Below are 23,211 nucleotides of genomic sequence, written 5' to 3'. Positions count from 1 at the left end.
ATTTATACATGTATACGCATTATTAAGTGCTACCTGCTGCTATTTTCATTTTTTGTGTCTGAGTATTCGTCTAATTGACTCATCGATCAAGGCTTCGTTGACAGTATAGCCTACACATACTGACATAGCCTTCTTCTCGAGCTGAAGGACTGCAGTGCAGGACGGGTTTCCCTGGGATACGTTTGGATTTTTTCTTTTTGTATCATTATTATTCTGAGGGTAGTAAGGACTCGATCATCAGCATCCACTTGTGTAAAAGGAACATTGAAAATGGCCGTATTTAATTCTTGACACCTTAACGCAGCGAGGAAGATATTCTTCAGGCATTTTCCAATCAGAGTTGGGTTCCAGCATTATCCAGCTATGATGTAGCCTACACGCGCACGTCAATACGGTTATCATCAGTGTTCATTATTGAGTATTAATTAGAATCAACCCAGGGCCTTCTTGTGATTTCTGTCATCAAAATGCCGGCTGGAATGAAGCCTCTTGAAAAATTCTTGAAGAAACAGACCAATGCACTCACTCGGGCGGGTGGTTTTGGGGAGAAGGCCACCGGCACAGGGGCATCCAGGCGGCGGGCCAGCCTGTCCCGTGTGGTGCCGTTCTTCAGGGAGACATCTCCTGAAAGCGGCCCGGCGAGAGAGGTGTTCAGCCCGGAGACCGAAGAAGCGCCGTGCTGGCCATCCGCCACTGCGGACATCAGGAGCCCGTCGCTGTCCAGTGATGAGCAGAGCTCAGAGGCGAGCCTGGACACGAACTGGACCCCGCTGCCCGCGGACACTCCGGACAATCTAGCGCTGGCGCTGCTGGATAGTGTGGCTGGAAAGCGATACGGCAACTGCACAGGTGAGATGAGTCTCTTTTCCCACCGTTCGTGCTCCACTGACAGATATTCTTGGTGGATGTTTGAAGAGCAGGTCGTTTACAACCGTGTTTATGGTGCACGGCTGTGTTGTAGTAGTGGGTTACAATAAATAATCGTTTCCACAAGGCTTGTCACGATTATCAATTTATCGCCATTTTTTGTTGCAATAACCGCGGTTACCGTGCACTTTAAATGCACTTTCACGTTATGTTAATTTTCGCTTAATGGCAAATATTTTTATCCGTTGTGGTTTGCGGATTGCACGATATTAATTTAGTGCAGGCACACGGGGAATAAACAATAACATTGTAAATCATTAGCCTATTATTATTATTTATTTATGAAAATGAATTGTCAAATAAATGTTCATGATCTCAATCGCGCTAGTTCCGATATTGAGCTCCTCAATAACTTTTATACAAGAAGTTTAAATTGTTGGACGTTTTGTCATGTCTTGGTGCCGTATCAATAACGTTTATACACTAAGTTTAAATTGTTTTGTCTCTTGCTATTTTTAAAATATATATATATTTTTTGTCTTTTTGTGTCATTCCTTGATAATTTTGTTTTCAAGACAAACTTAAACATGAAAAAATCAACGTGAAAGAGCATTTGCAGAACATTTTACTTTGGGAATATGATATATTTCTGAGTAAATTTGTAGGGCATGACTTAATTTTATCAGGAATTGATTAAATCATGAAAAGTGGGTGTGTTGTACCAAAATGGAACCAGACCATAAAGTTTAAATTAATGTAACCAAACTGGCTCCCTTAAATTGTCTTGCCTCACGACTGCATTTTCGGGAAAAACCTGTGCTAGGTAAACCGAATTACACTCGACAACTAGTTGTCAGTTAAGTCATATAGTGCAGTAGCCATTCTGTTATTTACTTTAGTTGCTATCTCTCTATGGTTACAGATTCACTGCTATTGCAAGAATAATTTGGTCATAAAGACCAAAAAAAAAAGACCGCTTCTGTAAGCTGTTGTATGAATAAGTCATATGTAGTGCCATATTAATTTGGGTAAACAAGGTCATTTTTTTAGACAGAGGAACTCTTTATTTCACAGAGATGTGGCATGACAGTGGACCACCGTATTTTAGGAAGGCAGTCAAGGCTAGTCATAAACCTTGAGATTATATTGAGCACTGGCAACATTTAAAAGGTCACATCAAAAGGTCACAGAGAGTGATGTCATAAAACAAAGTGCCTTCACATTTGTCGATAACAGATCCTATCACTAAATGAGGAACTGGCTGGGAAATATCTTCAACTAGGGTATTTCCTCGGCTATGGGAAAGCTTATGACAATCGAATGAAATTATTAAATGTTCCCATGGTGCTTTCCTGTGTGTTTTTCCTCAAATTGGTGTTATGGATGTTTCATGATCGCACAAGCAGCTACCACCCACACCTGACACCCACATACAGCACTGAGCACCTGTATGTAGAAAACACCACCAACCAATCAGTTCATGCATGTGTGAAGTGAGGGGATTTCTATTTTGGTCTCAGACAAAGGACTTTTTACAGGGAAATGACGAATTGTGTTGTGTTGTGATGGGAATGGGTTGTCTGTAACAAGTGCATACATGTTACCTGTTCCTGTAAGTTCCAGGACTTTTATGAAGAATGGCTCTCCCACACGTTTATTAGCAGTGATGCTTTGCAGCCATAGTGCAGCAGTTTGCACTGCACATGTGCATTAGAGTGTTTTTGTGAAGTAACCATGGAAACTGCAGGGATTTCTACAGTATGCCGGTGCATAAAGAGAGAATTATGTTCGATGCGAAATCAATGGGCAGATGGGCCATTTGCCGTGGTTCAGTGCGTTGACAGGATGTATGGTAACTAATAAAATGTCCCTTTTTGTAGACTAGGTAAATTATGACGACGGATAGGCTAGTTTTGTTATTTTTCATTGGACTGTTTTGAACAGTATAGAAAGGCGAGGAAAGGTTTATATGCTTGAGGTAGATTGTATGTTTAAAGTGAAAGTGATAGCGAAAAATGAAAATTCTGTTATTACTCACCATCATGTCGTTCCAAACCTGTAAGACTTTCGTTCATCTTCGAAACACAAATGAAGATCTTTTTAATGAAATCTGAGAGATTTCTGTCCCTCCATTGACAGTCTGTGCAACTACCACTTTGATGCTTCGAAAAGTTCATAAAGAGGTCGTAAAACTAATCCATATCAATTGAGCGGTTTAGTCCAAATTTTCTGAACATCTAATCTTCTTATCTCTACGAAAAGATCTTCATTTGTGTTTCGAAAATGAACGAAATGGTGAGTAATGACAGAATTTTCATTTTTCGGGGGACTATCGCTTTAAACATACAATCTACCTCAAGCACATAAACCTTTAAACTTTCTTAAACCGACTGAAAATTGTGACTTGAAACATTACATTAATCATTCAAAATAAAAAGTTCATTCAATTTAATAATTTCTTTTCAAAACACATTCTAACCTCTAAAATGATGCCAAGACCTAAACTTTCATTCGTGTAGTGTGCTTGACAGCTGAGGTCTCTTTTTCTCATTTGGAGGTGATTTTAAGCAATTTATCTTGAACCTCTGCTCTATATCTAGAACAGATCAGAGAGATTTCAGTTTTATGTCACATACTGAGACAGTTGGCCTTATTCTCAACCTGTTTTTCTTCTTTTTATGTAAAGGGGAATGCCTTGCCTCTATATAAGACTGACATTTTCTCTACAATTTGTCATTATCGAGGCCCGGGAATTTTTTGAAAATGTGTCACTAATCCTGGATTAGCCAACAATGGTCTTGCAATTTGTCTCATCTAGTGTTGTTGTCCGTAGAGTGACTGTGGATTATGGACTGAGGGAAGTCCACTGATCCAGGGTCAAGAGGTAACACACTGAAATAAGACACTGCTTACATATCAGTCCTGATGCACATGCAGTCAAGTCATCAGCGTTAAGAAGACACACAGCCCAGCTGTTGACCGAATGTGTAACTGTAGACAGATGCACTTTGTAGATGTTTCTACGTTTCTGGTACACTATCTATTTAATGACTTTGAAATATAAAAAAAACCTGGTATATCTACTTCTGTTTACTTTTGTTAACTTTATCTCTTGAGTTTTCTATGTGGAATCCAGAATTCCCAGAAATTAGCTATTAGCTCTGTTCCAAGACAACACAACACACCCATGAAACCGCTTTATCTCTGGAATGTGTATGGACACCTCATGAGTGTGTGGAGTAACTGGTAGTGTGTAATGGAGTGATTTGGTAAGGCTCATCGAGCCAAGATTAGCAAGTTGATCATTACATACCTTTGTTTACCTGTAACCCTTCCAGTTGTGAGCCCTAGGCAAAAGTAGTTCTGTTGGTTGGCGTGTCAGAACAAAGTCCCAGAGGGCAGAGCAAGAGCAGTGCAACGGCCATCTGATTCGTTAGTTGCCAATTTTGTGAAAATGTCCTCCAGTCTTACATGCCGAGGGAGGGGAGTGGCTTGGGACTTCACGCTTAATTGTTTTTGCTGAAATGCTTGGGACTTCATGCTTAATTGGTTTTGCTGAAAAGTTTTTGCAGTTCTAATACATACTTCAATCTATATTATTGCGAAAATCATTTTGTATGAGTCAGCAGTTCATTTCTGTCTTCATATATATATGGATCTTCAATATGAATGGGAATAATAAATAATAATAAATAAATACATTAAAAATTTTGCAAAAGGGTTTTTAATGTCTTTTCATAGGCTTTTTAGAAGTGACAAATGCAATATAATAATTGCCCTTAACATATATTATTAAAAAGGGCCATATATTTATTTATATAAAATACTGATAAAGTGAATCTTTAACTACATGCTGCTGTATCACGGATTCACTTTAAGTCAATTTAAGTCAATTTAAGTTTCACAGTTAGTTGGTGGTCAACCATATGTAAATGAAACCGAGTGTCATTAGTTTTCGGTATTTGTTAAAAATAATGAATGAAAACTCGTTCTTGATTCCCAGCCATACTCTTAAAGGAGTGAAATGCACTTATTTTCCCCTTTCTGCTGCCTTTCATATCACGTCAAGACTTTTGCTATAGTAAAGGTTTGGGACTGTGTGTTTCTTGTGTCCAATCAGCATTGTCAAGATGTAATTTTCCTGTGGTTATACAGAGTGATGGCATTTACAGCTCAGATAAACTTCTGTAGTCATATGCCCAAAGATTTCGGCAGGTACTATCATCAGAAGTTAATGAAGGTAACTAGAGGTGTAGATAGTCTCTAAAGGCTGAGGCCTGGTTGTATAAGGACCACACCACTCTCCATGTGCTGCTTTCCTGTGGGCCGAAACTGTCCTGAGGGTGTTTTAAAGAATCTTCGGCAAGTGAGCAAGTGTGGAGAAAGAAAGAAATGCAAGGAGGGAGAGAAAGAAGTGCAATCGGAGAGAGTGTGTTTGTGTAGGAGGAATGCTAGCATTTTTTCTCTTTTGAAAAGAGTGAGGGATTAGAGTGGAATGACTGCCCACTCACTGGCCTCCCATTGCAGGGTTTTACATAACGTTGTGAGGAAAAGCGAGATATCTCTCTCGTTCTGTGTGGTTGTCACCCTCTTGCGCCCCTTCTCCTTGATCCTTAATGGTTATGCCCACTCATTTTCTGCTTATCCACACACCTGGGCAGCTCTGCTGAAAGCAGCTACGGTGTCCACCTCGACTGTGCATTTTGAATATGCATTTTGATGTATGTTAGTGCTGCAATATTAATGTGTGGAGTGGGTGCTAATATACAGCAGGGTATTTTCAAGTGGTTGTGTTATTGTGTGATATATGTGACTCATTTGCACTGTTCCTGCATATAGGCAACTTAGAAAACTATTGCAACAACTTGACACTCGCTATGCAAATAGCGCTTACAGCTGATTCCAGTAGAGTTTAGTACTATCTAATAATGCTATTCTCTAATAAGCAACAAACAAAATTGTTGTATTATGCATTTGGCAGATGCAAAAGTGGATTAAACCCACGACTTTGTTGTTGCATAGTGCTCATACTCTGAGCTACAGGAAAAATAGTTCATTTGAATTAGCTACTAAAGTTTTTTATCAATGCTTTGCAGTGTTGGAATAAATATATTTGGAATCCGCCATTCTGCGCATTCTGGGATTGCCGGCAAAGGATACAAGTAGTACTGCCTTTGAATTGGGCGTATATATACGTGTATATATATATTGTAAATAGACCTTTTTGGATGCTATTCTCTCCATGTTCTGAAATGGATATTTGTGTGAGCATGTTGGCTCCTCTTAACACAAATGCTCCAGTGTGAAGAAGGAGCCTCTCTCAGACTCAGCACCTGTTCACATGGCAACTGCCGCGTTCGGATCAGGTGGAGGTGAAGAGGATAAGGTAAATGGAAGGCGGCTGGAACTGTGGGATACGTGGAGAGCAAGTGTTAGAATATAATAACTTTCAGTGCATGTTTCTTGGTATTTATATTCAGATGAGCACAAGCTAAATTGTCTTTCGGCACCACTAGTAGAATAAGACAAATGTTAACCGACTCTTAAATACTTTTGAAAGTTTTTGTTATAATTTTGTATCGTCTATATATACACTAACTACCATTCAAAAGTTTGGCATTATTTTATTTTTTAATTCAAAAAAGTCTAATGCTTGTGGTAGATTTTTCCTAAACCTATTTCGCACCTGACCTAAGTCTACCTGGGTCTCGTCTACAATCGGCGTCCCTGAACGTCTACAGTCGACGTTAGTTTCTCTGGGTCTAAGGTTCATGCCTTATTTTGGGCATCATATTCCCTTTGCAAACCCCCCATAATTCATGCCCTGATGTTATTGGAGAAAATCACACTCAGGCTATGTAGACACAATTTTTGAAAGCGATTATAAGGCGGCACTTCTGAAGCGATCTCTCTCTCGCTCTCTCGCTCTCTCTCTCCGCTCTTTTCATTCTGCATCACAAAAACAGCATTGCAGTCACTGCGAGTCAGTGCCTGAATCAAACCATAGCAAATGCGCCACGTGACGCCCCTTTGAAGTGACAGCAGAGGTTGCTCTTTTTCACCACGCAGTTTGCACACTCAAACACACGCGTGCACACACACACACAGATGGCCCGGAGCTCCCGGATCAGTGGCTTGACCGACAGCCCTAATAACAGCCTGAAAACAGCCTCCTGCTCGCTAGAGAGAAGGATGTGATTAGCACACAGTGATCATTCCCACCAAGAATCAGTCGCACATGGAAAGCCTCCTTCCGAAACAGCTTACCAAAGAACATACAGAACCCTCGAACAGCTATTCATGCTTTTAGACCACATAGTGGCATAAACAATAATGCAGAGAGTGATAAACGTAGCAATGAGTTATATTAATCACTGCGTACTATAATGGCGATGAAGTTCTTTCACTTTAGTGGAGGAGGGTGATGATTATATACAGAACTGTTTAGAAAAAGAGCCATAAAGGAGCTTTTAGCTTTGATGATCTTCTTATCCTAATCAAACATGTGTTAGATGTTATTTTGAAGTATTGGGGCCATTCTCGCTGTGACGATGGGCTGGGTCTGTTCATCTCTCTTCGCCTGTGGGAAACTGTGACATATTTTTCATAAAGAAGAAAGTTTATGCGTATGCAGTATTACAAACACAAGCTGGCTTGAGGATATCTATTATAGGTGTGAAAACCTTTTAAAAGCAACAGGTAGTGAAATTTCACTACATTTACGGTTTTATTGTTCATGAGCGCACATTAGGAAATGTTTTTTCTTTATTAAACTGAATTTTCGACATCATCAGTGTCACATGATCCTTCAGAAATCATTCTAATATGCTGAGTTGGAGCGTAATAAATATTTGTGCTGCTTAACCCTCTGATGGTCCTCGGTCATTTCTGACCGAATAATTTTCTGTTTTGAAATTTTAAAAATCACAGCTTCATCGGAAGGTTATGAAACTTGGTGACTTTTCTGGCATTAGGTATGTGAATACAAAAAAAAATTGAGGTCATGATCCGAGCATGCTAAGTGGTCGTAAACAAAAAGAGTCACACTCGTGGTCTTCGGTCAAAAATGACCGACCCATAGGAAATGAATGGGAAATTTACAAAAACACAAAAATTCTCTGAATTTTTGTCTGTACAATCTACAAATCGGACACGATTCTAAAAAAAAGTACACCGCAGTAAAGGGGTGACACTCTACAACATCAAGAGTGCAAAAAATTCACACCCACCCACACACACACACATACAAACACACGTTTATACACATACACACCAATAAATTCAGATTACAAAAATCTGTTTTGAATTTTTAAAAATCACAGCTTCATCAGAATGTTACGAAACTTGGTGACTTTTCTGGCATTAGGTATGTGAACACACAAAAAAATTGAGTTCATGATCCGAGCATGCTAAGTGGTCGTAAAAAAATTAGTTATGATTTTGGTCTTCGGTCAAAATTACCCCCATAGGAAATGAATGGGAAATTGACAAAAACACAAAAATTCTCTACAAATCAGCCACGATGCAGAAAAAAAATGCTCAGAAATGAAGGGGTGAAGCTCTAAAACATCAAGAGTGAAAAACATAACATAATTAATAATTATAATTAATATATGTATATATAATTAATATAATCATTATTAAAATTATTAAAATAATAATTAATAAAATGTTATAAACCTTGGCAAAAAGTATTATTTGAGAATTTCTAAAAAAATACATTCAATCCACATCTTAAAAGTAAGTAATTTGGTCCAAAAACAACTAGAATTCACAAACATCTCCATTTAGAGCTATACAGGCATCTAGTGGTAAACCCATGCAATATCATGTTTTATTTAATTTTATGATTAATAAATTGATGAATTTTTTTTTTTTTTTTTTTTTTTCTGAAAGCCTAGTCTCTATTTTACCCGAAAATACTGCATAGAATTGTTTGTTTTTTTAAATCAAAAAAAAAAAAAAAAATTCATTATTTTCAATGGCAAAAAATGGACTATAAATATTGCATAAATATTAATAAGTTCAATCAAATTGTCTCAAAATTCTAAATTAAAAAGAATAAATATTATAGAACAAAAATAAATTGCATTGGTTTTTACTGGGATGGAGGAAGTTTCATTTTTAGGTGTCCGGTCATTTATGACCGGGAAGGCCCCCAGTGTGACTGCTAAACGAAGACCATCAGAGGGTTAATGTTTTTTTTGGTAACCCTTATGCATTTTTTAGGAATGTTTTATGTATAGAAAGAACAGCATTTGTACTTTTGTATTATAGATTAACTTTTTGTACATTTAATGGATCCGTCTTACTAAAAAAATATTTTTAATGGTATTGTATATACTATTGTCACGTTATGCTGCATATGAAGGCATGAAGAGGAAAGGTTCATACTGTATTTAATAGTATCCACAAGGTAAAGTCAAACGAAGAAGAGCAAGCAAAACACAACCATACATGAACAAGACCAGACAAGGATGAACTGAAAACACATGGCTTAAATACCCAGACAAACAAGGTGATTAACGATACACAGCTGACAGTGATGATGAATGAAATCAGTAACTAGGGTGACAAGAATAGTGGCGGGAAATGGTCCAAACAGGGTGATATAGTGACAATTATATATACCGTATATTATGGTCGGAATATATGCACACTAGGGGTGTAACGGGTCAAATTACTCTAGGTTCAGTTTGTATCTCGGTCGCGGTATGTGCTATTAGGAAAAAAAGGACTACTGTCAAATGAAAATAAAGAAAATACAAGATACAAATAATATAAAGGTTGTCAGGTTTTTCAGGTTGATCTAACAGTAGTTTTCAGGTACAGATATTGAATAAAGTAATCAAATGTAAAATAACACTGCATATAATCTTCACTGTATAAATGAAATAATGATTCATCCTTATTAAAGTTACAAAAGTTATTCAGTCAAGAGCAGTACTCGAAGTTGGCCAGTACGCAATGAGCTGTAGCGTACCCTAATTTTTTTGAGTGTGTGTACCGGCACTTGGCCACTGTACCACCTGACCACTGCAGATTTAAGGTGTGTTTGACCTGAAGCGGCGCTGTCCAGACCGATCGGTGTATGACATCAAAGTACTGCAAGAGTTATTTGACAGCAAAAAAACTCAAATTAAACAGCCCAAACAACACTTACAGATTAACATGCAAATAAATGACGAACTATAAATGTTAAAAACACTGTATATTTCACTACACAGGAGCTGTTATTATCCTCAAATGAAGTTTAGCGCTTAGGAGTAATGCTGACGAATGCTTTAATCAAGACCTCTAGCTTTTCACTGATGTCTGGGTGAACATGCATAAGTATCAGATGAGTTCTGCTGCTCCTCAACCAGCGTAGTCACGTCACTCACGCCGTGTGAGATCGGCTGTTGAAATATAGTAAGTTCTCAAAGTCACAAACTACATTCGACAACATATAAAAACAAATTCATCTTTGGAGTAATTTTATGAATAAAGTTGGAAAATGTAATACTTGTTGAAGTAGGCTACAAAACTTTATTTCGTCATCTTAAACTCCATTTCAGCACCCCTAGTTCCTGGGGCAATGGCGAGAACCATTAAACCCCTAGTGCACACCGTCTTTAAAGAAATTATGTGATAAAACTGCACATATTTGAGTTCGATGTTGCAAGAAAATGTGCAAAATTCCCAGAGTAACAGCAGCATCAACACACTGCCTGCAGCGGTAATGCATAATTTCAGGGCCAGGTTCAAAGTTCGTGCACACTGTTGGCAAACAAAAGGGTGCAAAATGAATCCATTAACTCTGCTATGGGTTTGGATTTGTTTGCACGGGTGTGCTGTTCTCTGGTATTGTGGAGTTCAGTTGTGTCGTGCTTTCATGTGGGCACATCTTGGACTGATGTTGTTCGGCTATTAAAATATCTCTCATTTTCATGTTATGTAATACCAGTCGCAGAGTTTTCAAATCATTTCTCCCGGTTGACCAGAGACCAGGCTTTAAAAATGCATTTTGTGAGCCCTGCTCTAGGAACAATCTCTCCTGGTGCCAGTTTGAACTGGGTTAGACCTAAAAAAAAGTGGCATGCTTCTAAATTCAGCACTCTCTTTTAGTTTAAAGGCCGTAAGGTGTTTTTTTTCTTTTTCGAGTCACATGCTGTGTTTCTCTAGACTGGTGGCTTGACATAGACTCTTGCTTGCTTTTGTCAGCTTTTGAAAGACTCGTAGCGTATTTTCATTTGCACCTGCTTTCTTCCTTCCAAACTGTATGGGAAGTTTTCACCACGAGCATTCATTTCAAAGGATTGTTTTGAGAATAGCGGCGGTCCTCCAGTGGCGTTCGCGTATTTACTTATAGTTGGCGGCCCGCCAGAGCAGATTTGCATGTGAATGATGGTGTTTTGTGTCACGATCCAAAGAAAAGATGGGAGTTGAAGGGTGAAATGCCTCCCAGAATGGAAGAATTTTGTGCAGGGGGGGTTCGAGATAGAGCAGATACGAAGAACAAGCGCGTACAGCCTCAGAGAATGAACAGAGACCTTCAAAACACACACCAATGCACACACACGGTGCGTCATGCCAAAAGGCACCAACGTGAGCGAGGGAGAGATGAAGAAAAGACGGTGCGAGGAAGAGAAAGGAAAGCATGCGTGGGTAGTGGGGGTTTTAGATGTGATAAGGCCTCCATGGTAACGGAATGTCTATCATGGTTTATGTAACGCCACCCTGGTCCTCTCCATTACGCTCTCCTGAAATCCCAATCTCAGATCTACAGCTGATTACAGTCTATACATTGACCACATCCGTGCAGCTTGGATTCTTAGCCCTTTTTCACCGACAGCGGTTTATTGAGCGTGAACCTAACCTTGAGGTGTCCCCATGCCTAAAAACATTTATGTATAGACACAGAGGAAAATGAAATTGCTCAAATGTTGCTCTTTCAACCTAGAGGAGTTTTTAGTTATGCTTCATTTAATTATTAATTATGTCAGTTGTTAAAATGCAGCTGGGGGTCCGCAACCCCTGGCAGTCTTCCAAGGGGTCGACCAATTATAATTTTTGAAACTCTTTTTATGAAGTTTACAAAGTATGTAAACGCATTAATATGATACTATCTACCGTGTTTTTAAAGTAAGAGCGGGTTCGGCCATTTGTAACTTGAATGTGCGAGGCTTCAGATGTCCAGTTATTTTAGCTGAACAAAAACAGTCTGTTATGCTGCGTGATTAACTAGCATTTATTATTGTAATCAGAAACACACTGATTTATTTTTCAAGTTATTAACCTATAATTAACCGGAAGTCTCACACATTCACAGAAAATAGCTTATAAATGTTATTTATATGCATTTTACTTATATTTATATTCATTTATTCTGAGATACAAAAGCATTAGAAACTTTAAGCATTAATGTTTTTGTTGTTGTTGTTGTTGTTATTGTTGTTGTGCATGTTGGGTGTGTTTTAAAAATTGGACCCTGAGTTTGTAATAAAAGTTTTGATTGATTGATTGATTGATTGATTGATTGATTGATTGATTGAAATTGGCCCTAAAAGGGTGGAAGTGTCTTTTCACTGACTTTTGATTGCAAACTTGGTATCTTTGAAATTCTGGGCACAGTTTAAGATGTGGCTGAGAATGAGAACTCTTCTGAAACTCTAGAGAGACATGAAGTGACACATGAAATGATCCTAGTTTAGTCTCATCAAGGTTGTTTTTGCTGAAACTGAAATTCTTTGAGACGGCCTTCAGTTGCACACACCCCGTTACCTCCCTCCATCTAAAGACAGCAGGATTATGGTGTTTTCTTTTGGCAGGAGCTTCTCTTGACCTTAAGATGAAAAGAAAGGGAGTGATTTTCACTTGTCTGAACGATGGGTGTTCTGTACGTGTAATGGGTGTCCGTCTGAACTCCCTGCTGCATCTGCTCAGTTTGGTCCTCACAGTGCGAGATCATGCGCTGCTGTGGAGAATACATGTGCAGTTTCTATATTTGACAATGATTATGTGTCTGTGTGTGTGTGTGATGTGTGTGTGTGCATGTGCTTGTGTGGGTATCAGGGTGGCTGTTGGATTTTACTCTATTCCCACTCTTGTCATTTAAAGAGATGCGTTTTGTGCCAATCTGGGCAGGAGATTTGCTACACTTTTAGCTCTATCATAATGTAAACTAGTGAGTCGAAAGAGGAAAATGGATGAAAGAACACTGGAGAATGTGGGGGCCGTCAGTGAAAGAAGGGATTAAATAGAGAAAAAGCGTGCGAGGCGGAAAGGTGTCATATTTGCGTCTTCTGTGCCTCATCTTCATGCTGATTTGTATTTCCAAGCTAAACATCAGCACTGACTAATTTACCACTAAATGTGGATATCAAACATTTACACGGTTAAGCTGCTTTGACAGTTTCTTATGGAAGCCTAAGTTGCATCGTAAGATATAAAGTTGCAGTTGTAAGACGTAAAGTCACAATTTAAAAATACAAAGTCACAATTATAAGAAAGAAAGTTGGATTTGTAAGATATAAAGTCGCAATTGAGAGATATAAGATATAAAGTCGCAATAATAAGAAATAAATTTGCATCTGTAAGATATAAAGTCAAACTTAAAAGATAGTCACAACTGAGAGATATAAAGTCGCAGTTATGAGAAATATATGCAGTTTCCTGTTTTATTCCTTTGATTTAACTTGATGTGGTAAAGTTTTATTTGCATAAAACCCTTAAATTTGCCTCAAAGCTGTTAAGTCCGAGTTAAAAGTGTTGAGTAAGGACAGCTGGATGCATTAAATGTGCGTGATGCGCTGGTTGTTAACGTGATTCAGGAATTTACTTGGCTCCTCAGAGCAGTTTTGATGCTCTCTGCTAAGCATTATATGCCTGAGGGAGGCAAACAGACCCACACGCTGACATAACACATGGCTCAATTACGGCTGCAGTACAAGTTATCGAGAATTATAAACTCCCACCCTAATTTAATCTCAACAGCCATGACAAATTCTAATGAAGAGAGATGGTCATTGCCCTAGAATGTAATGCTTACATACATCTGACCGGAGGGGGTCCAGTCAGCCCTCACAATCGCACACGCTCATACGGTGACTAAAAGTTAAGTTGCTTTAATCTTCTACACCCTCAGCTCTGAAACAAAACCTTATAAATTCCTCATCGACTTCAGTAGAGGTTGTCCGTCGCGTGTCTTCTGTTCGGTTGCTAACACGTGCCCGAGAGGGACTTGCAGCTATCAGAGGTGGTAATTAACCCAGTTGACTCCTCCTCCAGTCATTCCGTTCCTGTTTTTCTCACTGACTCGCCTGACCTGGCTGCCTGCCTTGCCGTCGTTTCTGGCTTTGCATCCCATTTGCTTTTTTTTGTTGGTTTTACCTTGATTATTTTTGCATCTGTCTGTATGCGTACATCTGTCTGTATTTTGTCTGTGTGTCTCGCTCTCTGTCTCTAATCTATTTTATTTCTCCTTACTCAACATGCAGCCTCTAAAGTCAGCGTTGCCGTGGCAACCGCAAGAGATCTGCAGCTCCAAAGATGTGGAAGGAAACTAACTCGCATGCCCACCTTATAAAGGCACACTATGCAAGATTTGTACCATAATATAACAGCTTCGAAATCATTTCGATGGTAAACGAACTCGTAGTAGGGTGAATTATCCCGATAGCAAAGCAGGGGGGGGGACGCCGCTGGCAAAACCAGCAATGCAAGTTTGAAAGGTGGCGCCCCGACAAATCTCGCAAGAATCACGACTTGCTTTACGGCACGATGTCACATACATCAACAACATATTAAGCAGCCTCTATGGAAGACACTAGCACGAATTTCAGATTCAAAAGAAAAGAGAGAGAGAGGTGTGCATGTGACCTTATCTTCCCCAAGCTTCCATTGCGCCTCACCTGTGACTCTCAGAAGAGGTGCGACTTCACAAAAACATGCACAGAGGTGTGAAGTATGCAGGTCTGAGCATGTTTCTAATATGCACATTAGGACGCCCTGAGTGCACCGTGTGCAGGAGGACGTGCGCGTCATTTTTCGATAATAACAGTCAGGAACTGAAACAAGCACATCTGCACCAATCAGTGATCAGTTGTTGCCTGCAAATCAGTAGGTAAAGCAGAGGATGATTGTGGGAATCTTTTCTGTTCAGATGATTCATTCAACTAAGGAAATTCAACTGACAGTTCATCTTAGTTAAACTCATGGTCTCACTGAACCAGTGATACAAGTTGATTCTGTGTCTAAGCTACTGCTCTGAAAAGGGAATGTGTTAATTGTTTCACATGGCACGCGAACGCTCTAGCATTTTGAACTGAACTGACATATTCATTTTGTGCTACTGACTCTTTTCTCGTTCCTCTAGGCGATCACGTTTTAAATAGTTAGGTATCAATGATTTATGTGCTCCACATTGATATAACCCAGATACATAATCAGCATCATGTCCTCAAATCAGCCAAAATACAGTCCCTGAAAACCTCACTGTCAAGATGTGCCCCAGAACGAAAGATATGATACACATTTCTAATCTTTTTTTGAGCATTTCAGTTTTTCAAAGTCTCGTTCATTCGTAATGCTGCTTACGATTCCCTTTTCACTGTTGACGTTTTTTTTTCACGCTCTTTACTTTCGTCTGCTACTGTTCAGGCTCATATTGTAGAGGCAGACATGCTTGTACAGTACATCACTGCAGCCTTTGGGAGTGTCTGTGATCCAAAGTGGGCCAGAAAGCACCGTGATTTATTCTACCCACAAACCCACTGCATGTCCTTGAGATGAGCTAGCAGAGGTGAAGGCTTGTGCCGTCAGGTTCAACTTCATACTCACTGAACGAGTGTTCACAACCTGCCGAACAGCTATGACGAAGTCTGCGCTAAAGATATCATTTTCTCGGCTTCCTTCTCTTTCATTAATCCGTCCTCCTCGTGTCAATCTCTGCAACCGTTTGTTTCAGACAAACATGAACATTTTGTTCAGTTGTGACGTCACTAATGAGGTTGTGTTCTTCTCTCTCTCTTTGCAGAAATACTCCTGGATGATTTCATGCTGACACACCCAATCTTCTTGGCCTCAGACAAGTTCCAGCAGGTCTTGCTTCAGCAGTATCCTTTCTTCTCGCCAGAACCATAAGTGTCAACCTCTTCAATTCTGAAACTCTTCAACGGGCGACCGTAATCCTATCATAAGGTGATTTATACAACTAGAATATGGACCTGGATCATCATCTTTGGATCAATGCTTCTATTAGCCAGTTAGTTTTATGGGGGGCGGGCTAGGATAAGGGTCTCATCAATCAATTTTGGTTCGCATTAGCATTAGGAATAAGGGTTAGCCTACCATTTATGTTGGGAATCTTGCATCAGGATCAACGCAATGTTGCCCTCTCTTGCGGAAAAGTTATTATATTATTTAATAAAAGTTATTATATTGAACTTTTATTAAACAATTGAATGTTTAACTTGAATTTAATTCATTTTGATTACATAATTTGTTCTTTGTATTTGATTAATTATTAAAAAACAGAAGCCCTCGTTCCCCTGAGAAACTTTGCATTCACTCGCAAAACTTGTAATATGGGAGGAAAAACTATATTTCAGTGCAGTGCTTTTTTTTTCTTCCGGAATGCGATACTTTTGCAAGAGGACGCAAGTTTTTGTGATTAAACACAAAAGCATTGAATTATAATTTCTCCTCCCATCTAATTTTTTCCCATCATTATGTCCCCTTAGTTAGTGGCTCCTTACTATCATGTGATATCATATCCTGTTGTCTTTATCCGAAGAAATTTCACATAATCAAAGTCTAGCATGACCATGCTTTATGGTTTTCCAGTCCAAAGGTTACCATCTCGACCCAGAACTGGTTAAATCACGTCTAAGTTACTAATTGTATTTCTGGTGAAATTTCGTCGTGCAACAATAAACGTTAAAACTTTATTATTATTACGTTTTGTTTGTTTATGTTACTGTCTTTGAAATTGAATTATTGCAGTGAAAGCTATGCTAGTGCACAACATGTTCTCCAATCAGTTTGTTTACTTAGTAACACTCAAGAAAACGGAACACTTGTCAGTCTTCAAAACACTTCCAAAACGAACCGAATTATCTGCTAAAAACAGCCAACAAACATAGCCGAGAATCCCAGCGTCTGTCTACCGCAGGGGGCTAAGAGCAGTCGCACATGCTGCTTAAGATTTGGGTCAAAATGACATACCAATTAGCCACAATGCTAACCTACCTCTATCAGTCTCTGCAGCCAACCCCCCTACCCCCCCCCCCCCCGTCCATCCATCGAGGTTGCCGAAATTCAGATAAGAAGACTGCAATGTGGGGAATGTGTTTGTTTTGTTAGCTTTAGGCAGAGTGTGTATACGTGTGTGTGTGTGTGTGTGCAGAGGACACCCCTCTCTCTCTCCATAAGTCCCCTCTTATTTGGTGACCTACATTCCTTCTGTGAGTGCCATAGCCCCCCCCATCCAGACCATAATGGCGTCTGAGGGGCTTGTCTGCAGACTTTGAGCACAAAGGTATTCCTGGGGAGGCCCGTCTGCATGCCTCAGCGCTCCTAATGCAGCGTGTCTGCTGCGGATCCTCTGCGGGAATCAGTGACCCTTGCTAATCTTCCGTCACCACCTCGCCTTATGATCCACTCCTCTCTTTCTCTTTCCTCTCCCTCCTCCTGAGCCATTTATCTTTCTACTTTCCACACCTTTTTTTCCTGGTCTTTGACTTGACCTAATCCAGGCCTAATCAGATCTTTTTGTTGTGGCAACATGTCTGCTTCCTGCTTAGAAAAGACCCGTCTCCTACACTTCCCACTAGTCAGGGCTCATTTAAGGGGTTTAATAAAAAAGATTTCAAAGCAGGATGATTCCTTTTCATCAGGACTGATAGTGCTTTCAGCCCTTCACACGTTGACACACACTCTCGGCGGACTCGGCCTGGCTGGGCTCCAAACCGCGATCCAGGACTCGTGCAAGGGAACAGAGTTCATGTTTTGCAGCTGTCCAGCGGCTCAGACTGCTGCTGTTTTTTGGGCACCCAAGCAGAGGTGACGGCTCTGGATATAGATTTACTAGATCTGGGATGCCATTTGGAGAAGCTCCTCTTGGGCCTTTTTATGTACGGGAATAGTTGTGTCAATTTTAGACGGGGTGTCGGGGACTCTTTAATTATAGACAGAGAGGCTCAAGGATACTCCAGTTTTAATTTAGTCCGCCTTTCAGGTTTCCTGCGCATATGAGTGGTAGGATTGGGGACAGGGAGTCTTTGCAGATTTTAGGTCATTTTTACCTGCCGAAAAACTATGTCTCTGCTTAAATGCTTATGTAATGTTTCACCAACTTGACTTATGTAAGTGTGTGAGTAACGAAAAAATCCATTCCGTGTGTGCTTATGTTGTAGCGTGTGTGTATGTGAGTGTGTGTGGGTGTGATGGGTGTGTTCCATCGCCCTCAATACTTTTCAAAGGTTGTAATTATTCTGGCTGTCTGGCCACAGAGGCATAGATTTTGTTTTTCCAGTGCGGCATCTGTGTCAGGTGATCGGACAGCGGCTGTCTGAGTATGTGTTTATCCGCATGCACTCCTCAAACCCACTCGACACAATATCTGTGCTGAAAATCACCAGCTTTATATTGTGTTTTAGGCTACAAGGCAAAAGTCTAACTATCTGTCTGTCTGTCTGCCTGTCTGTACAGGTTCAGATGTGTGTACATTTGTATTCAGTGTATTTAGTGAGCGCAGGTGTGTATGTGTTGGCTCGCGAGTGTGTTGTTTCTTAACTCCTGGCTCAGATTCAGCTCAGAGGGTAAGCAGGGTGAGGGCTGGCCTGGCTGGGAGGGAGCTGAGCGGAAACTTGCAGTTCTGACTGTGGCCTTCCGCTATCTGGACACATACAGAGACTTACTGCAGGAGGAGGGAGATCGCTCCAACACCTTCCCAAAGGTACTGCACACGTGTGTAAAAAACCTCAAAGGAATGCTCATAAGTGTTTTTTCTAACACACGCAAATCAGTGTCAGACCATAAACTGCAACTTTTTGTTTTCACATTGCCATTTCATTATTATTAAAATATTAAAACAATTTAGTCACTCCTGGTTTTAATAATAATGCAACCTATGGTTTCAGGAGCTGTATTTGCGCGCCGTTCAGGAGCTCAGTCGCTTTCCTGAACTGGTGGAAGACGTCCTGAAACTTCAGCGCTGGACTGAGATATTACACAGCCCGTAAGCATCAAATCCTCTTCATCCTCACAGTGGAATATTATTTTAAGCTATAAATGTTTTTTTTATGAGCTATAATGGCTGCAGAAATCATAGAGGAACATGAAATCATTTAATACATGAAGAAACAGAGCCTCTTAGTTTACGTACATCATGAGTTGTAAAGTATTAAATGAGGCGTATGTAGTTGCACATTAAGAGCTTTAGAAGCAGATGAAGAATTAATGTGCAGAGATTAATACTTTAATGTGTTGTGTTCAATTTCGATTGTGTCATTAAAAGCCTCTCAACGGGGCAGCAGTCTTTTCATAAACCCTTAAACAGTTTATTTCTGTATCTCAGTTTATAAAAATAGGCCTATATATTATCTGGTTGACATTAAATTGGCAATGGCATGTTTGGTCTTTCTGCTTCTTTAAATTATAAAGTTGCCATGTAAACATAATGTCATTTCCACTGGCATATTGGAGTTTAAAATTTCTTGCAGTCCAGTCATAACAAATAGTTTAAGAGCCTGCCATGACTGGTCCTCAAATATCTTGCCCATGCATAGAGCATTTTCCATCCCTGATGCCATTACCAAACTAATTTTAGGGTGATATTCGTCTTTTGGAGACAAATAACTTATTTAGATATTTACACTTGAATAGCTACCTGACTTGTTTTCCCCTCCTATCCGACAGAGCCGAGGAAGACAAGGAAAGTCGCAAGAAGCAAGTCCGCCCGCTCTTCCGACACTTCAGACGCATCGACGCCTGCCTGCAGCCCCGAGAGGCTTTCCGTGGCTCAGACGAGAGTACGTTTTAATAGAATGCATAAATATTGCACAGACTGACCACAGTTTATTAACTTTGCGTTTGCTTAGCTTCGCAATAACGCCTATGAGAATACCGTTAGTGAATCATCTTATTCATCCTTTTTTTGTAAAAGTGCCAGTCTGCTTCCACTTCATTGAAACCAGGATGACAAATCAGGTCACGGGGTAGCGTCTGCCAAGTTTTATAGATGCAATGAGCTCATCTGATGGAATGGGACTCTTTGTTGGGCCAGTGGCTCAAGCCAAGCTAAGTGATTTCCCAGACCTTAATCAATAGGCAATCTGACAGTACAAAACGCTGCTACCCTGAAGCCTCCAGTGACCCAGTTTCTGCTTTTGTCAGAGCTGTGACTGGCTAATGGAGAGGAAGTCAATACTGTACATAATACTATTCAAAGTTTTGGATCTTTCATTTAACTCGTGATAAAATGATTCAGTATAAATGGGTGATGGTGACGCTGATACTGATATCTGGAAAGTCTGAAATATATAGACTGAAATATATATACATATGTATGTATACAAGTAAGACATTACAAAACATCTCTATTATTTTGCTTTATTCTATAAATGCTGTTCTTTTGAACTTACTGTTCATCAAAAAATCCTAAGGAGCACAAATATTAAGCAGCACAACTGTTTTCAACATTGATAATAATAAGAAATGTTTCTTGAGCAGGTTTCATACTGGAGTAATGATGCTGAAAATTCTATTATTATTACTATTATTATAGTATTTATATATCTTTATATATATATATTAGGGCTGTCAAACGATTAATCGCGATTAATCGCATCCAAAATAAAAGTTTGTTTTTACATAATATATGTGTGTGTACGGTGTATAATTATTTTCTATATATAAATACACACACATGCATGTATATATTTAAGAAATATTTGCATGTATATACTGTGTATATATATTTATATTATATATAATTTATATTATATATAAATATTTTATATATAAATAACACATTTTTCTTAAATATATATATATGCATGTGTGTGTATTTATATAGAGAAAATAATTATACTCCATACACACACATATATTACGTAAACACAAACTTTTATTTTGGATGCGATTAATCGCGATTAATCGTTTGACAGCCCTAATATATATATATATATATCTTATCTATATGTAATGAGCAAATGTATTGAGCCACCTAAACCTATTTTTGCCAAATAATAACCTGTTGGTTAATAAATAAAATGTTGTATTATTATTATTATTATTATAAAAGCATGTGATACTGTTGCCTGAAATCTCTGTTGACTTTGTGTTGGATAGCAGGATTGACTGTTTGGTCCATGTTTAGTCTTCTGCAGGGTTTACACACCAGATCATTCGTACGTGACCATTCGGAGCCGTCTTTCATGCCGGGTCGGGGAGATCTTGGCTCTGGTGAAAGAGAAGCTCCAGTATAGCGAGGACCAGCCCACCCAACCTGCCAACCTTATACTGGTGGCTGTCACCTCAGCTGGAGGTAAAAGCATTAAAGTTTGTACCCATAAACACCATGCAAACACCAAGACTAAACTAAAACCTCAAACACAGCATCATTTGTGTACAAAACGGCCAAGTTTATAATGATCCAGACCTTGATTCACTGCTTGGGGTCACAACATTTTTCAGAATGTCTTCGATCATCTGCTTTAACATCACAATCTAATCTGTGTTTGTTCAGAGAAGGCTGTGTTCCGTCCCAGCGACGAGGCCGTTTTCACCACCCTGGGCGTCAACACCCACCTGTTCGCCTGCGAGGCCTCAGAGCTCGAGAGCTTGGTGAGAACCGTGGGCGAGACATTCATGTTGGGTGGGGGGAGTGGTGCTGCCATGCCTTCATAAATAGCACCCATTAATGCCCACACTGGATTGCTCACTTATGATGATCATGTGTCAAACACCATGAATTACAATGTTCAGTGAAGGTGTTATCCACAATAGTGTTGAGGACTTTATACAGTGGTTTAGAAATTATTAAAGGCATTCGACTGCCATCAAAATCTCTTTTTATTCAAACACAAACTGAAAGTAGTATCACAGTGTCACAGTTATTTAAAATCTTAAATTGTAGTTGTGTCATGAAAACTCTTTGTGTGTTTGGCATGCTAATGGGTATGACAGTGATGATATGCTTGGTCTTGGCGGAATAGATCTGCTGCACTGCTGCTGCTGCAGAGCAAGGACAGGATTTGCTACTGCCAACACATACACAACACGCTGCTGCTGTACTATATAGCATGCATGAATTACCGGTAGCAGATCTATACAGGTGGAGCTGGGGAAGGTGGAGGATTTCTGAAAACGCTCTGCACTGCTAAGGCAAATGCTAACCAAGTATTTAAGGGTACTGAGCTGATTGGCTACTGATACAGCATGACCCAATCAGCTGCACCTAATAGAGAATAATGTGATTGCAAGCAAATTGAGTTAAGGATTAGCCTGCACCATCTAGAGTTTCATGACAGAACTTTGTATTTCAGCTTCGCTGTGTGAGAGAAAATGCAGTTAGAAACCCAAGGATGTAAGCAAATATTCAAGGCTTGGGGGCACTAAATGTAGAAGTTATTAAAAACCCATATTGACTTGTCCCCCTCAGTGTCTTTTGGTGAGTCTGGTCCTCATCCACATTTCTTTGTTGGTCAGATACCTCTCCCTGAGGAGATCCACTGGTCACCAGGCGACAGCAAACTCCATGACATGAGTGCAGAGGAGGTGGCCAATCAGCTGGTGGTGTTCGACTGGGAACTCTTCAGCTGTGTGCACGAGGTCAGGACGCTACGGCATTCAGCACTGTTTCACCACACGCTGACAGTCTAGCAGACAGCTATTGTATTGCATTGTGCACATAATAATATCAAAACATTTCATGCTTCCAGCCAGATATCAGGAGATTCATTCTCAAAGGACAAATTCTTTGCGTCCTGTGCATTAAACTGGTTATTAGTTGTTGGTTTTTTGTGTGCATGGCAGCGGCTTTTATCCAAAGCAACTTACAGTGCATTCAAGGTCAATTTTATTTGAATGTGGGAATCAGACTCACAACTCTTTTTTCCAGTATCACGCTCTTCCAGTTGAGCTACAATTAATTTGTCATTTTAAAATTAGTAACATTTATTTATTTACTTTTTAGGTTTTTGCACAAATAAATGTGAGTCTAAGATTTTCAGATTTTAGAGGTTGTAAAATTTCTAAAACAGTGTTGTTATTGTTACCTAAAAATAAAAATATTAAAAATGTTTTTTCAGGAGTTGAAATAAAGCTGAAATTAAATAAAATATAAATATTAACCTTGAA

General features: G+C 39.5%; 1 protein-coding gene across 1 annotated transcript in view; it reads left to right on the top strand.

Annotated features, from left to right (window-relative positions):
* The first annotated feature begins 356 nt into the window (after positions 1–356).
* Positions 357–23,211, top strand: part of rapgefl1 (Rap guanine nucleotide exchange factor (GEF)-like 1) — a 36,627-nt gene continuing 13,772 nt past the window's right edge. The window contains exons 1-8 of the mRNA XM_079874800.1: positions 357–849; positions 15,884–15,962; positions 18,655–18,805; positions 18,990–19,087; positions 19,768–19,880; positions 21,230–21,397; positions 21,599–21,696; positions 22,561–22,683. Of these exons, the coding sequence (XP_079730926.1) occupies positions 468–849; positions 15,884–15,962; positions 18,655–18,805; positions 18,990–19,087; positions 19,768–19,880; positions 21,230–21,397; positions 21,599–21,696; positions 22,561–22,683 (1,212 nt within the window). The 5' untranslated portion in view covers positions 357–467. The remainder of the gene's footprint in view (positions 850–15,883; positions 15,963–18,654; positions 18,806–18,989; positions 19,088–19,767; positions 19,881–21,229; positions 21,398–21,598; positions 21,697–22,560; positions 22,684–23,211) is intronic.

Source organism: Squalius cephalus (assembly GCF_949319135.1).
Source record: "Squalius cephalus genome assembly, chromosome: 1".
NCBI classification, from domain to species: domain Eukaryota; kingdom Metazoa; phylum Chordata; class Actinopteri; order Cypriniformes; family Leuciscidae; genus Squalius; species Squalius cephalus.
This window is presented reverse-complemented; position numbering and strand designations above follow the sequence as displayed.